The sequence below is a fragment of the Lampetra planeri genome, chromosome 58, assembly GCF_965212315.1.
Source record: "Lampetra planeri chromosome 58, kcLamPlan1.2.h2, whole genome shotgun sequence".
NCBI lineage: Eukaryota > Metazoa > Chordata > Hyperoartia > Petromyzontiformes > Petromyzontidae > Lampetra > Lampetra planeri.
The window spans coordinates 2,040,222-2,053,960 of record NC_136164.1 but is presented as its reverse complement, the minus strand read 5'-3'; the positions used below and the strand labels follow the sequence as shown (position 1 = coordinate 2,053,960).

Below are 13,739 nucleotides of genomic sequence, written 5' to 3'. Positions count from 1 at the left end.
GAATCGGTTCCCTTTAAATCCAGGGCATCCGGTTCCGAGCCGGTTGCTGGGTAAGCGCGACAACCACTTCCGGGTGGCCGTCATCCCCCCCCAACTTGCAGGTTCGGTAGAAATGCAAAGTTTAGCATCATGAATTGTATTTGTACATGAATATAAAAAAGCGCGGCGCAATTTTGTATTCCGTGGGCGCAGATGCGCGCTCCTTCGTTTCATTCGCGACGGCGAACGAAAACTTTGCACAAGTCGTTCAATTTGCGCGGTCTAGGCCCTTGCCTAGGCCACACCGAGGCACACTCGAGGCCTACCAGAATTTACGAACAGCAACAAAAAAATGCAATTATCTTAAACGTCTAAGACTTGTCTGGGTGTGAAGTTTTCACAAGGGCAATTAATGTTAATGGTGCTAGAGTCGTCAATTGCGTTTGGTTGAATTACTTACAAGACTCGCGCAGGAGTGGCGAATGTATTGAATCGATTCCCGGTCCTGAATCGATTGTTTCGATTCCGTAGTTTTACATTTTATAATGTTAATATTACGATTCAAGATTACAGGAAAAGTAAATGTTTTACCAATTAACTTCAATTATCGCGTGCACAGTTATCATTGTAACACTATTGATCTTTGTTTATACTTTTCCGAGTATTGAGAATAGAGAAATCAATCTAAGAATGGAGAAATAAATATCGATTGTTTAAATAAAATCCGTCGATCGTAATAATGGATCTTTATGGCTCTCATCTGGTTACATTGCAGAATGCACTCCGCACGAAACCAAACGACCTCTCATCTTTAACTCGTAGTGACTAACACAGTGAAGGCGAGATCTCTCTCTTGCCTGGTGTCCAGGAGGAAATGGTTTCGATTCCGACCCTGACGCCTGCTGTTTATTTTGAGTTTGCAATGTCTCTCCATCTCCAGGTGGTCGCGTGGATTCTTCTCCAGATCCTCAAGTTTTTTCCCCTCCACATTTAGAAACGTGCGTTTCGGACATTTGGCTGCTATACATTTCCACATGATAAGCCCACTTCATTGAGCTATTTGTGATGACCAGCTCACCTGATAAAAAAAATTGTTAAGTGGAATTTCGATTTAAAGCTTTCGTGAATGCAGGGATTCATATTCTTGGTTATTTCGGTTAAGTCACGTAGAAGGGAAATAATAAAATATACCATAATAAAATAATAAAATTCTCACGACGTTTCGGCCACAACGCAAGCAGCCGTCCTCAGGTGAAGAACCGGGCTGTCCGAAAGACATTAGGATGCTGTCTTTTGGACAGCCCTGTTCTTCACCTGAAGACGGCTGCTTGCGTTGTGGTCGAAACGTTGAGAATTTAGTTATGTAAAAATTTTATTATTTTATTATTTCCCTTCTACGTGACTTTACCGAAAGAACCAAGAATATAGTTAAGTTGAGTTTGGCTAGCAGTGGAGTGACAGGGCTGTATTTTTGAGCAGAGGGCAGTGCAACAGAATACAAAATTATTTTTTTCCAGACTATAAGACGACTGCCAAAACTTTTTGGACTATTTTGAAAACAATCGTGTTTTATAATCTGGAGTACATGGAGAGCCAGGGGATTCAACTGATTTGCTCATGGCATTATTTTACGAGTTACTCGATCGGAGAATGTTAATTTATGTAGGTGACTTGGTTAAAAAATAGAACAACATTACTCGAAACGCACTAATTGTGCAATGTTTTCTTCTGGAAGATCATTCTGAGCATCTGATGGTGTCTGCTGTCGCTCTGCGTCATGTGTCCATATGGAAAACCGGCTTATATCAGATCAATTCAAACCGTTAGATTAAAAAATGTCTTCTGGAAGAGACAATGCCCATTATAAGATGCTCTCTGAACTTCGCTTTCAGATACAGGGGAGGGGTGGGGGGAGGGGGTGCATCTTATAGTCCAGAGAACACAACACATCTAATAAGTGTCATTGGGATTGATGGGATATGTGTAGAGTATTTCAAATAAAAGTTTTTTCTATGATTTCTCCCAGTTATTGTGGTGGGATAGATATGAATGGGTCACCATGTATTACTGCAGTAATAGTGTGTACTTTCAAGGGAAAGAGTTCGTGTTATAATGCAGAGTACGTTTATTACGATGGACCCATTATAAACACACACCGTAACTGCGCCGCATTCGTATTGTTCTCCAGGTCTGAGCCATGAGTGAGGAGTGCGCTGTCGGAGTGGGGAGTTACGGGGAGGAGACACTGGGGTCGAAACGGCACCACCGGTGCCATTCGCTGCACGTTGTCGACACGGAGCTGAGCGCCGACTCTGTGGAGTGGTGCCCGTTGCCTGGGCATGAAACCCTGCTTGCTTGTGGCACCTACCAGATCTCCAAACCCACAGAAGAGGCAAGCAGACGGTCGCCCCCTCGCACGCTTTCAGATGCGCTTCTGTGGCCATCTGAACGCTCTTTCTCCATATATTAGGAAGCCACTGGAGCTATGCATTTTAAAAGACAAGCAGTATCAGAGTAATGAGAGCTCGGGGTAAGCAGCTACATCATGGGACCTTGTCTTTGTGCTGTACGCCTTTTGGCGTCCTCTGGTCTAACACTGTTTGGGACTAGGCTCAAAAGAAAGCTGTCTCTGGTGTGGACCAATCAGTTTCAAAGACAATGCCACAGATATTATCAGAGTATTTTTTTTTGCATTCTGACCACAAGCATTGTGGTTAATGCAGACATGATTCCTTGTAAAAGGTTTCAGTTTGGTGTTTTAACATCTCAACACCTGTTTTGTTGCCAGAAAAAAGGGGAAAACCTATTCTCAGGAATGTATGTACTTGAGCAAGTTGTACTCATATACTTTATATTCATTTATTTTAGTGATTTGTTTACCTTCTCTTAATTGGCAGCCGTATTGTTTTTTTTTGTAGTGTTGTAATTATAGGGGTGCCACGGTAGCGAGATGTTAACTTCCTTGGCTGGTATGCAGGAGGTCGTGGGTTCGATCCCGACCCCGACGCCTGCTATATATTTGGAGTTTACGTGTGTCTCTGTCATCATCACGGTGGCTAGGAGATGTTAACTACCTCACCTGGTATATAGGAGGTCGTGGGTTCGATCCCGACCCTGGCACCTGCTGTATATTTGGATCATGAGACCTCCTTTGCCAGTAGAAAAATATAATAATAGGTTTTTTACCCTTTTTTCTGATGATGCATTGTCTTTGAGTTGTGCGCCTTTTGGCGTCATCTGGTCGAACACTATATGAGACTGGGCTCTAACAAAAGCTGTCTCGCGTGTGCACCAATCAATTTCAAGGACAGTGCATACATTATCAGATTGTGTTTTTTGTTTGAATTTTGACTGCAAGTATTGTGGTTAATATAAACATGTTTTCGTGTAAAAGGTGTCAGTTTTGTTGCCAGCAAAAAGGGTAAAAAAACCTATTATTGTATATTTGGAGTTTGCGTGTGTCTCTCCCCGTGGTCGCGTGGATTTTTTTTCTCTGGGTCCTCCGGTTTTTCCCTCCACATTTAGAACCATGCATTGAGATTACTTAGATTATTTTGACAAAATGATGGGCCACTTTGTTGAGCTGTTATTTGTGGCCAGGTTGCATCTTAAAAACAATTTAATGCCTCAGTGGGTTTTGTCTGGTAGGATGGGGATGGTTTCGTGTTGTGTTTGGGTGATTTGTTTACCTTTCTTGTACTTTGCACTCCCGTCGTGTTTTTGTAACTGTTTGTTATTGTAACGTTCTTACCCCGTGCTCACAACTGGAGATCTGTAAAAAAGAGCTTTATAACTCATCGGATTCCTCCTGCAGTATAAATAAATATTCTGATTCTGAATCTACTGAGACAGTGGGGAGACACCTAGACTCATCGGGGCTCAAACCCAGGATTTTGTGTTACTAGCTCAGGGTGTCTGGCACAGCCGTTTATGAACCCCCCTGAGAGAGAGAGAGATAGAGAGAGGGGGACTCAAACCCAGGGGCCTGAACCTTGAACGAATGGTGTCACCATTGTTGTTTCAGCATTACCAACACGGCCATTGTGAACCGCCCGAGAGAGACGCAGACCTGGGGATTGAACCCATGTTCTCAGTGTCTCTCCCAGTGGTCGCGTGGATTTTTCTCCAGGTCCTCCGATTTTTCCATCCACATTTAGAAAAATGCTTTTAGAATATTTTGGTTGATATAAATTTCCACGTCATAAGCCACTTGGTTGGGCTATCACTTGTTGGCCAGGTCGCTTGTGAAAAATAGCTGTACAGCTCAGTGGGCCTTCCCTGGTAAAATAAAAAAATTTTAGTTGAGAGTTGTAACTTGCTGACCCGCCACTACTGGACATCTGTGAGAAATATCTTCAAAGCTCATTGGATATCTCCAGTCTAAATAAAGATTCTGATTCTGATTTTGCTTTACCACCTCCCCTGACAAGCCCACAGTAAGGGAGTCTCACAATGTTTGCGTGATCCAGCAACCCTCACCTCCACAGTGCTGGATTACAGGCACGCGTAGCCACCACTACTGCCCGGTGCTGTTGCCAAGTCCTAAGCTGTGCATTGCTGTGACAACCACAGGGTACATCAGAAGCACCCGTACAGAGGGTGGGGAGAGTGTTGCTGTATCAGGTGGACGAGAAGAAAGGAGGCATAGTGGAGCTACATCGGCAGGACACAGCCGCTATCCTGGATATGAAGTGGTGAGTCCCATTGGATTGAGTGTGGTTCGAGTCCCTTCGGATTGCATTGGGAATGAGTATCATTGGGTTTAATGGGGAAGTATTGCCATTGAATTTAATGGGTTTGGAGTGAGATAAAATGGGTAATAAGTCCTATTGGATTGAATGGGTAATGAGACTCATTGGTTTTAATGGGGTGTGGAACCCATCAGTTTGAATTCAAACTGACTTCCATTGAGATTGGTACTTTGTTAATGCAATGTTCTTGACTGCAGGTGCCATAAACCCATAGCCGGAGCCCCCACTCTCTGCACAGCAGATGCACGTGGGGAAATACGACTTCATCATCTCCAGACTGCAGAGGTGTGTGTTTCTGGGCACATTATTCTGTGTTTGTGTGAAGTGGTTATAGCACTGCACTACGAACCCGGCGAAGGGAGTTTGATTCCCGCTCGCGGCCAGCATCGCTGACAAATATCTGAACTGGTCTCGGGCCTCCCCTACGTCGACGCAGCTTTAAATGAGTACCTGGTGCGGTGTGTAAACATTGGCACCGGGGGAGACAAAGGCGACGTCGAGCTGGCCACACTCCCCCTTGTGTGTTATGCCGGCCTTCATAGGTGCACGCTATTTAAGAACAGCATTTTTTTACTGAGGGCCGATTAGGAATTTCAAATATCTTTGGTAGACAGCCGCACATTAACACACAATCTCGGTGTTACCCAGTAATGTGTCGTGTGTGTGTGTGTGTCCATCGGGTCAGTAGCCTCAGGGCGTTCACCTGCAGCCGGGCACAGCGCTAAGCATTGGAGACAATCGGCTCGCCCTGTCCCTCGACTACAACAGCACTGAGTCACACAGGTGATGGGGGTGGTGGTCGTGGTAATGGTGGGTGTGAAGGGGGTGGTAATGGTGCATGTGGTGGTCGTGGTGATGGTGGGGGTGTTGGTCGTGGTGATGGTGGGGTTGATGGTGGTGGTGACGGGGGTGGGGGAGCAGTAGTGCAGCGATTTAGCGTGCTGCGCTGCAAACCCGGCGACCCGGGTTCGATTCCCAATCACGGTTAATACCAGTGACGGCTATCTGAACCGATCATGGGCCTCTGCTACGTCGACTCGATCTCAAATGAGTACCTTGTGCAGTGTGTTAACATCGCCACGAGGGAGACAAAGGCAGTTGCGCACGGTGCTGGCCACCCACTCCCTCATGTGCCTTGCCGATCTTCATAGGTGCTACTCACGGACAGCACTTGCCCCAACAGTCTGTTAAGGCTATATGGGGGAAATTTGTCTTTGGTGGTAGGGTAATGGTGGTGGTGGCCATGGGGGTAATGCTGGTGTGGATGGGCCATGATGGTGATGTGGGTGATGGTGGTGCATGTGTTTCAGTCTCTGTGTAAGCGACTCGCTTGGCTCTCTCTCCCTGCTCCACCTGGACGACTCCACATCACTGAAACTCCTCTCCCAGTGGAAGGGCCACGAGTTTGAGGCCTGGGTCTCTGCCTTCAACACCTGGAACCCAAACATCGTTTACTCTGGTGAGAGAGCAGCAATCGCACAAATCAGGTCAAAGGTAACTTGACCCTGAGACTCGGCTCCAGGAGTCCAGGTCTAGGTGTCTTGAGACTCGGCTCCAGGAGACCGGGTCTCAGGGTCTTGAGACTCGGCTCCAGGAGACCGGGTCTCAGGGTCTTCAGACTCGGCTCGAGGAGACCGGGTCTCAGGGTCTTGAAACTCAGCTCCAGGAGACCGGGTCTCAGGGTCTTGAGACTCGGCTCCAGGAGACGGGGTCTCGGGATCTTGAGACTCGGCTCCAGGAGACCGGGTCTCAGGGTCTTGAGATTCTGCTCCAGGAGACCGGGTCTCCACATTTAAAGATCGGGTCCCAGGATCAGTTTCATCTCTGTACACTCTGGACCAAACTGCCAGCAGGCATGTCATTGCTAATAGCTGTGTGTGTTCTCATTGTAACTGTGCAGGTGGAGATGACAGCAGATTCTGTGGTTGGGACACACGGACAGATTGTAAGACACCCATATTTTGCCAGAGGTAAGCTATCTTTGAACAGACTAATCCTTGTCATAGTAACATGGAATGTATACCACTGGCTCAGGGCTGTTAATGAGTCGTGATCATCTGAACCCAACATCAGTCGCCAATATCTGAACCGGTCCTGGGCTGACTCGGCCTCAAATGAGTACTTGGTGAGATGTGTAAACATCAGCATGAGGGAGACAAAGTCATCCGTGTTAGTGCTTGCGATGCACCCCCTCATGTGCTGTACCAACCTATATAGGCGCTACTCGCTAACAGAACTTGCCCCCAACAGTCTGTTAACACGATATGGGGATCTTTGTCTCTATTTCTGTGTGTTCCACAGACATGATGCTGGGGTTTGCTGCATTCAGAGCAACCCACACTGGGATAATGTATTGGCGACGGGAAGGTGTGTACCCATTTACACTGCAACATTCGCACGTACAGACACATAGGTGTATACTCATTGGGGTGACAGGGTGGTGGAGAGGTAACAGCACTTTTGCCTCGTAGCAAGAAGGGCCTTTGTTTGATTCCCACCTCGGGGCATGGAGTTTGTGTTCTCCCCCTGATTTGCAGTGTGAGAGGGTGAATGAGAGTGTGTGGAATTGATATGTTCTCCTGTTTTGCATGGGTGTTCTCTGAGTTCTCCAGTTTCCACTGATAGAAAACGTTAATACAATGTTATAACTGTTGTTAGCCAAAACATCCCAATGCTGAAAAAAAATACTCAAATTACTCAAATGGTATTTTGCATAGCAACATCGCCCCCTGCTGCAAAAACTTGGTAAGGACCCTGCTGAAAAAGTACAAAACTTAGTGAGCACTAGCAGGAAGTACCCGGCGTTGCGCAGGCGAAAAAGACACACACACATCGACTGACACACACTTACAGACATTGACCCCCACACACAAAACAATGACTTACACACACACATATGGACTCGCACACACAGACATCGACTTTAGATACATACACATAGACTTACACACACACATCGACTCGCACACATCGACTGACACACATAGACACACAAACACACATCGACTCACACACGCACATAGCGCCACACACACACATATCGACTGACACGCAGACATTGACATAGACACACACAGCGACTCACACACACACACATAGACTGACACACACACTTGGACTCACACACACACATTGACTTACACACACACATGGAGCCCCACACACACACATCGACTTATGCACATATGGACTCACACACACAAACACATGGGCTTACACACACACATACATCGACCCACACACACATTGACTTGCGCACACACACACACACAGCGACTCGCACACATCGACTTACACACACATATGGACTTACACACACACATTGACTCACACACACACAGACCCACACACACACAGACTTGCACACACATATCGACGCAGACACGCACATGGACTCGCACGCACACAAGGACTTAGACACAGTAATAATTAGATTAATATTCAGCAAGTAAATTTAGAAATATTAGTTGTCAGCACAAACAAAAATATTTAATGTAATATTTGCAAGGTGATTATTTAATGAAGAGGTTTCTTTCAACGTGAGTTTAGCGAAAGAAGCATGAAAAAATTACTTAATATTGCCGTGGTGAGGCCTAGTGCCGTGCAGAGCCCCCGGCCTCGCCTAGATGGACCAGCCGACCGAGGTGGCACCTTGGCAGGCTGGGGCTGATACCCCCCTTCCCCCAGCCACGATCCCCCCGCCCACTCTGCAGTAATATGTACGGCCTATAGTGGTAGCATCTACCGACTGTATGGTAGTAACTGCACGCATCGGGGTGGGGGGGAGGACATCACACTGAAGAATTTACCTGAGCGTTTTGTGTTTTTGTGTAGCATTTTTAACGCGAAAGAAAATTTCCCCCTCACCCCCACTGAACGCGTGTCACTTGGTAGAGGCCGTCCCCCCCACCGAAGGCGTGTCAGTTGGTATGGTCGAGCGTGTGTTAAAAATAAATAAATAGGCATCACACTAAATCGCTAATTTAACTAATTTAAAGTTGAGGGACGTGAAAAATGAATAGCACTTGCCCACCGCGGGGCTTACGGCATGGTACCTGGCTAATTTGTTTACGTAAAACCCACCGTTTGAGAGCCAAATCCTTCGCAAATGTGCAAACACACAGACAGACAAAGAATGACGTTTATAGGTAAGATATCCCGGGTAAACGAGCATCATTTACTAATATAATGAGCCAATAATGTGTGTGTGTCCCATGCGTGTCGTTACTCCACATGAGGCCCCCCCCCCGCGTGACGTCACTCCACATGAGGCCCACTCCCCCCTCATTAATATTCATGAGTGGGTGGATTTTTACACTAACGCAGAGGAAGGTCGAGTTGAATTAAATAATTTATTACGCAAAGTCGCTTCAAATATGACATTTCTTTACAGAAAGTGACGGTGAAAAATAATGTACGTGGCATCACTGCATTATATTTCTAAGGTTTGTTGAGTTCTCGTTTCTCATCTTCTTGTTGTATTTGCCTCCGTGCAGTTTACCGTTTTCTATGTGCTATGTGCGTGATGTCCCCCTGTGTGTTCCCTCGCTATGTGTTTTACCCCATTTCCCCCTGATGATGATCGCTTGTGTTGCGTTCGAAACGTCGTGATTTATTTTAATTTAATTTTATTTAGTTTTATTTTATTTCTACATACGTAACTTTACTGAAAAAACCAACGAGTATAGTAATTTCTGCAGTCGCGAAAGCTTCAATTCTACACTAACCCAAAAAACCTGTATTATGGACTATCAATTGCAGTCCATCCACGGCCGGGTGGATTGTTACATCATAGATTGTGAGAGATGGCGGCGGCTTGGGGGAGGGGTGCCTTCATCCAGCAGTGGATTGACCACGGCTGATGATAATTGCAATAAAGCAAGGACGCAGAGCAGCAGAGTTTCATCATCGGCCGTGTTCAACTTCGGGTCCTTGTTGCCGCACTGCTCCCCCCTCTCCCCCAGCTACGACGAGCAGGTGCGGCTGTGGGATCCGCGTCACGTGACTAGGCCTCTAGTTTCCTTGGCGACAGGGGGCGGGGTGTGGCGTCTCAAGTGGCACCCCAGCACCCCGGGCTTGCTACTCTCCGCCTGTATGCACGGGGGGTTCCGCGTGCTGCACTGTACACCCCCGCAGCACGGTGAGGATTTGCATCTGAGCAGACCTAGTTAACCCTTTTCTGTTCCGATGACGTACGTGTACGCTGTCAGTTTTTCTTCCAATCCCGTTCCGATGACGTACGTCTATACCCATTGAAACGAAGTCAGAAGAAAAGCTAAAATAAATTAACTTTGTCGGTACCGAGGCTCCCACAAAGCCACGTGGGAGGGCGTGTGGCACAGTATGGCGCCAGCTATCGTGTTGTTACGGTTCTTTGTGGTGAGTAACAATGTATTTTTAAAAGAACGGCGCTACGCCTTTCTAAACAAAATTAACACTGAACCGCTTGTGCGTTCCGAGATTCAGCGGTGAACGGGACCCCCACCCTGTCTCAGAACAGGAAAGGGTTAACATAAAGTATCCGAAACACGTCAGGAGGATTCATGCATAGCTATGCATTGTGCACTGCGTTACAACATGCAATTTGTCTGTTAGCTGCCCCACCTCTCATGTGCCGTGCCGACATTGGGTGCTCGCTAACAGCACTTGCTCCAGCAATCTCTGAGGTTACATGAAGGGGTGGCGCAGTGGTTATTACCACTCTGCCCTACAAACCCGGCGACATCTGTTTAATTCCCTGCCATGGCCAATGTCTGAAACAGTCCTGGGCCTGCCCTAGGTCGACACAGCCTAAAATGAGTACCTGGCGCATTGTGTAAACACTTCCACTGGGGAGATAAAGGTGGTTGGGCATAGTTCTATCCATATTACCCATAGGTGTGCCATGCCAGACTTCATAGGTGCTACTCGCGAACACCACTTGCCCCAAACAGCCTGTTAATGCTATATGGGTGATCTTTGTCTGTGTGTCTTTAGGCAGGGGTGGCGGCTCTTCGTCGCCGTTGTTACGGGTCCTGTGCTCCTACGAGCATCACGGATCACTCGCCTATGGAGCTGATTGGTCGTTGATCCAACCAGCCCCCACCCCCTTCACTGCCGGTGCCTCCTCATTGGTGAACATAACCTCTAGCTCCACCTCCTCCAATGCCACGCCCTCATTGGGGGATACATCTTCAACGGCCGCTCAATCTTTGGTCAATACATCTTCAAGTGCTGCCCCTCTTAGATCCAAATCCAAGGGCAACCTTACCATTCGCTTCGAGTCCTCAACTGGCTTCATTGACATCCTCGATGATGATGATGATGATGACGACAATGATGGTGGTTGTGGTGTCAGTGATGGCGATGATGCTGGTGGTGGTAATAAATTCCATCTTGTGGCCACTTGCTCATTCTATGACCACGCTCTGCACGTGTGGAGCTGTGAGGTCTAGTGACCCCACGTTTCCCCTTGTCCTATGTACCCCTTTTCTACTGCACAACCGAGCCAGCTCAGCACAGCTCAGAAGGAGCCAGGCTGTTTTTCTACTGCAAAAGCAAGCTGAGCCGTGCCGTTGATGTTGCACCCAATGAATGATTTGAGACGTGTATATTGCGCGGCAATGCAGTATCCTCACAATCAGCGCTTCATTCGCCATGCTCCTGGCCTGGCCCTGCTTGGTCCTGAGCTAGATTGAGACGTCTTGTGAGGCCAGCGTAGTACGGATTAGTTTCCGGCTCGGCTCGGCAAACAGCCGGTGGAAAACCACCCGTACTGTGACGGTCTCGTGCTGGCTTGTCTCAAGTGTGCCATTGGAAAAGGGTGAGGTGGGGGACATAACTGTCCTGGTTCAGCCTCCCAGCAGTTTGGTAGCTTTACTGATGCAGACCTCATGTCCCATCCAGAGGGAGTCGGTCATAGGTCTCTGTTTATATGTGTATATATAGTCTATGGGAGAGAACGAGGCAGTCCTAGGTCTCTGAGTTTATGGGTCCCTATGTGGGTATGTCGGTCTCTGTGAGTTTATGTCATAGGGAGAAGAGGATAGGTCTTGAACAGGGGCAGGGAGATGACAGCATGGGTGGCTGGGGGAAGGGTGTTCCAGTCTGGCTGTAGCGGAGGAGAATGAGTGACTTCCCACCGAGTAAAGAACAAAAAGCTTCTCATCTCATCCTGTACAGAAACCCTTTATTATGAATGTGCCTTACCATTTAGTAAATGTCTTGGATGCGACTTGAGTAGTTTCATAATGCCCAACTGTTACATGTGTAGTGGGTCCAAGACATGTAATAATGACGTAGAATCTTTAATGACCACTTAACCCTCGCAATGTGAGCGGCCTTTGAACATAGACCTCTTGTAACACTGGGGTGGTGACTTGCTGGCCCAGCGGAAATGCGTTGGCCGATTGTTGCAGATTTTGTCGGTTCTAATCCAGCGGCCACCCTGGTTATTACCGCGGATGTAAAAACTCAATTACTCCGCGCCGCCTGCGTCACCTGTGTCACCGTTGATGTCAAAGATCCCCGTGACGTCAATTTGCCGGAGTAGGCCATTGTGTGCCGGCATCGTGGTCCAAATTGTTGCCAAATGTAAGAAATTTTACGCATGTTACTTATTCGGGATTACGCACGTAAATAATCACTCCCAAATGTGAAACCCTTGGCAGGACCCTCCTCAAAAGAGTCATGAGACTCGGCGAGGCTTTTCTGCGTAAACGAGCATGATAACAATAAGAGCACCGTCTTCCGGAAGGTGATGAATGCGCTGCTTTAAAGTGGGAAGAGATGGTTCATCTGGGTGGTCGTATGTCCCTGCGGAGAACCACCTGCTGTAAAACAATTTTGAAGAAGTTTGATTAAAACACGTCTTCCAGATCTATTATCCAGACTATAAGACGCATACCCAACTTTTTGTTTAAAATACGGGGGGTGTGGGTGAGGTGGTGGACAAAATGTGCCTCTTATAATCCGGTGAATACAGTAACCAATGTAATTGAGATTGGTGGGAGAATGTGCAGAGGCTTTGAAAGTAAAATGTTTTGGTGATGCTTTCTCCGACGTAATATTAGTGGGCTACCTGTAATAACATGGATCGCCCTGTATCGCTGTAGGAACGACGCGCGCATTTGTACGTGCACTATCCATACCATACTATGAAATGTGACGGGTAGGGCTTTTAACACAGCGATCGAATTTCCATTGCAGCTGCCTATTTGCACTATGAATCGCAAAACGTTGAGCAATGAAATGTTCAAAGCTATATTTTTTGTCAAAAACTCGTTGAATAAAAAAAAGTTTACTGGCGTACTTTGTGCATTTCATAATTTGTATATACAGTATGTGTTTGTTTTATCTTACAGTAGTGACGTACGTTCCAGCTAGGCCTCGGCAAGGTAAGGTAATTTACCCTTTTTACCGGGTAAAAGGGTAAAGGTAAAGATGTCGACATGCCAAGGGGTAAGGTAACGGGTAGGGTAAAGGTAGCTCGGAAGAATTACCCGGTAGGGTAAAGGTAGCGTGAAGTATTACCCGGTAAATACGGTACCTTGTTTACAGCTAAAAGCTCCGTGGCGCAGTCTGTGGCCTCCATTTAATAAGTAATATTAAAACAAACTTTCTTAAAAACATGCTTTTATGAAATGTACGAGTAATGACAGAACTCTACGACTCCAGGAAGTGGCCCTGAAGCTCGCCATAACGTAAGAGGCCGTGGTGATTTACAGCCAACGTCAGTTGACCGTGGACAATTAGACCCAAGCCGAAACATAACATCTAAAAAATGATTTTATGATAGAATATAGTGTTGTCATCAGTATGACATAAGTATACCAAGTTTGCAGTCGATACCACATTAGGAAGTGGGTAAAAATTTAGTTACAAGATTTGAGGATACGACGACGACGACAACAATGGCAACAACAACAAGCATGTAAAATTGGAATCATTGAGAGTATTCTATATGAATAAAGCGCTCTACCTAGCATTTACCGTTATAAACCTTGTTCATGTGTAGTTCCCTAGTAATTA

The 13,739-nt window shown here is 46.7% G+C and overlaps 1 protein-coding gene across 2 annotated transcripts; it reads left to right on the top strand.

The window, feature by feature from the left end:
- Positions 1-11: 11 nt before the first annotated feature.
- Positions 12-13,016, top strand: DPH7 (diphthamide biosynthesis 7). 2 transcript variants are annotated; one of them, XM_078618665.1, is made up of 11 exons: positions 53-101; positions 920-977; positions 2,168-2,371; positions 4,552-4,673; positions 4,928-5,015; positions 5,419-5,513; positions 6,041-6,189; positions 6,631-6,700; positions 7,032-7,097; positions 9,695-9,870; positions 10,707-13,016. In XM_078618665.1, exons 3-11 carry the CDS (start codon positions 2,177-2,179, stop codon positions 11,162-11,164), a joined length of 1,419 nt encoding a protein of 472 aa, XP_078474791.1. In that variant the 5' UTR covers positions 53-101; positions 920-977; positions 2,168-2,176; the 3' UTR covers positions 11,165-13,016. The 2 variants fall into 2 exon arrangements, with proteins under 2 accessions (XP_078474790.1, XP_078474791.1); XM_078618664.1 differs by lacking the exon at positions 920-977 and having other exon boundaries at positions 12-101.
- The last annotated feature ends 723 nt before the right edge of the window (positions 13,017-13,739 follow it).

Excerpts from the sequence above, each read along its gene's own strand:
- DPH7 (XM_078618664.1), top strand. The coding sequence starts at position 2,177 with ATGAGTGAGGAGTGCGCTGTCGGAGTGGGGAGTTACGGGGAGGAGACA. Across the intron at positions 5,016-5,418 it reads ATCATCTCCAGACTGCAGAG|CCTCAGGGCGTTCACCTGCA; the intron begins GTGTGTGTTTCT and ends TCGGGTCAGTAG. Across the intron at positions 7,098-9,694 it reads AATGTATTGGCGACGGGAAG|CTACGACGAGCAGGTGCGGC; the intron begins GTGTGTACCCAT and ends CCTCTCCCCCAG.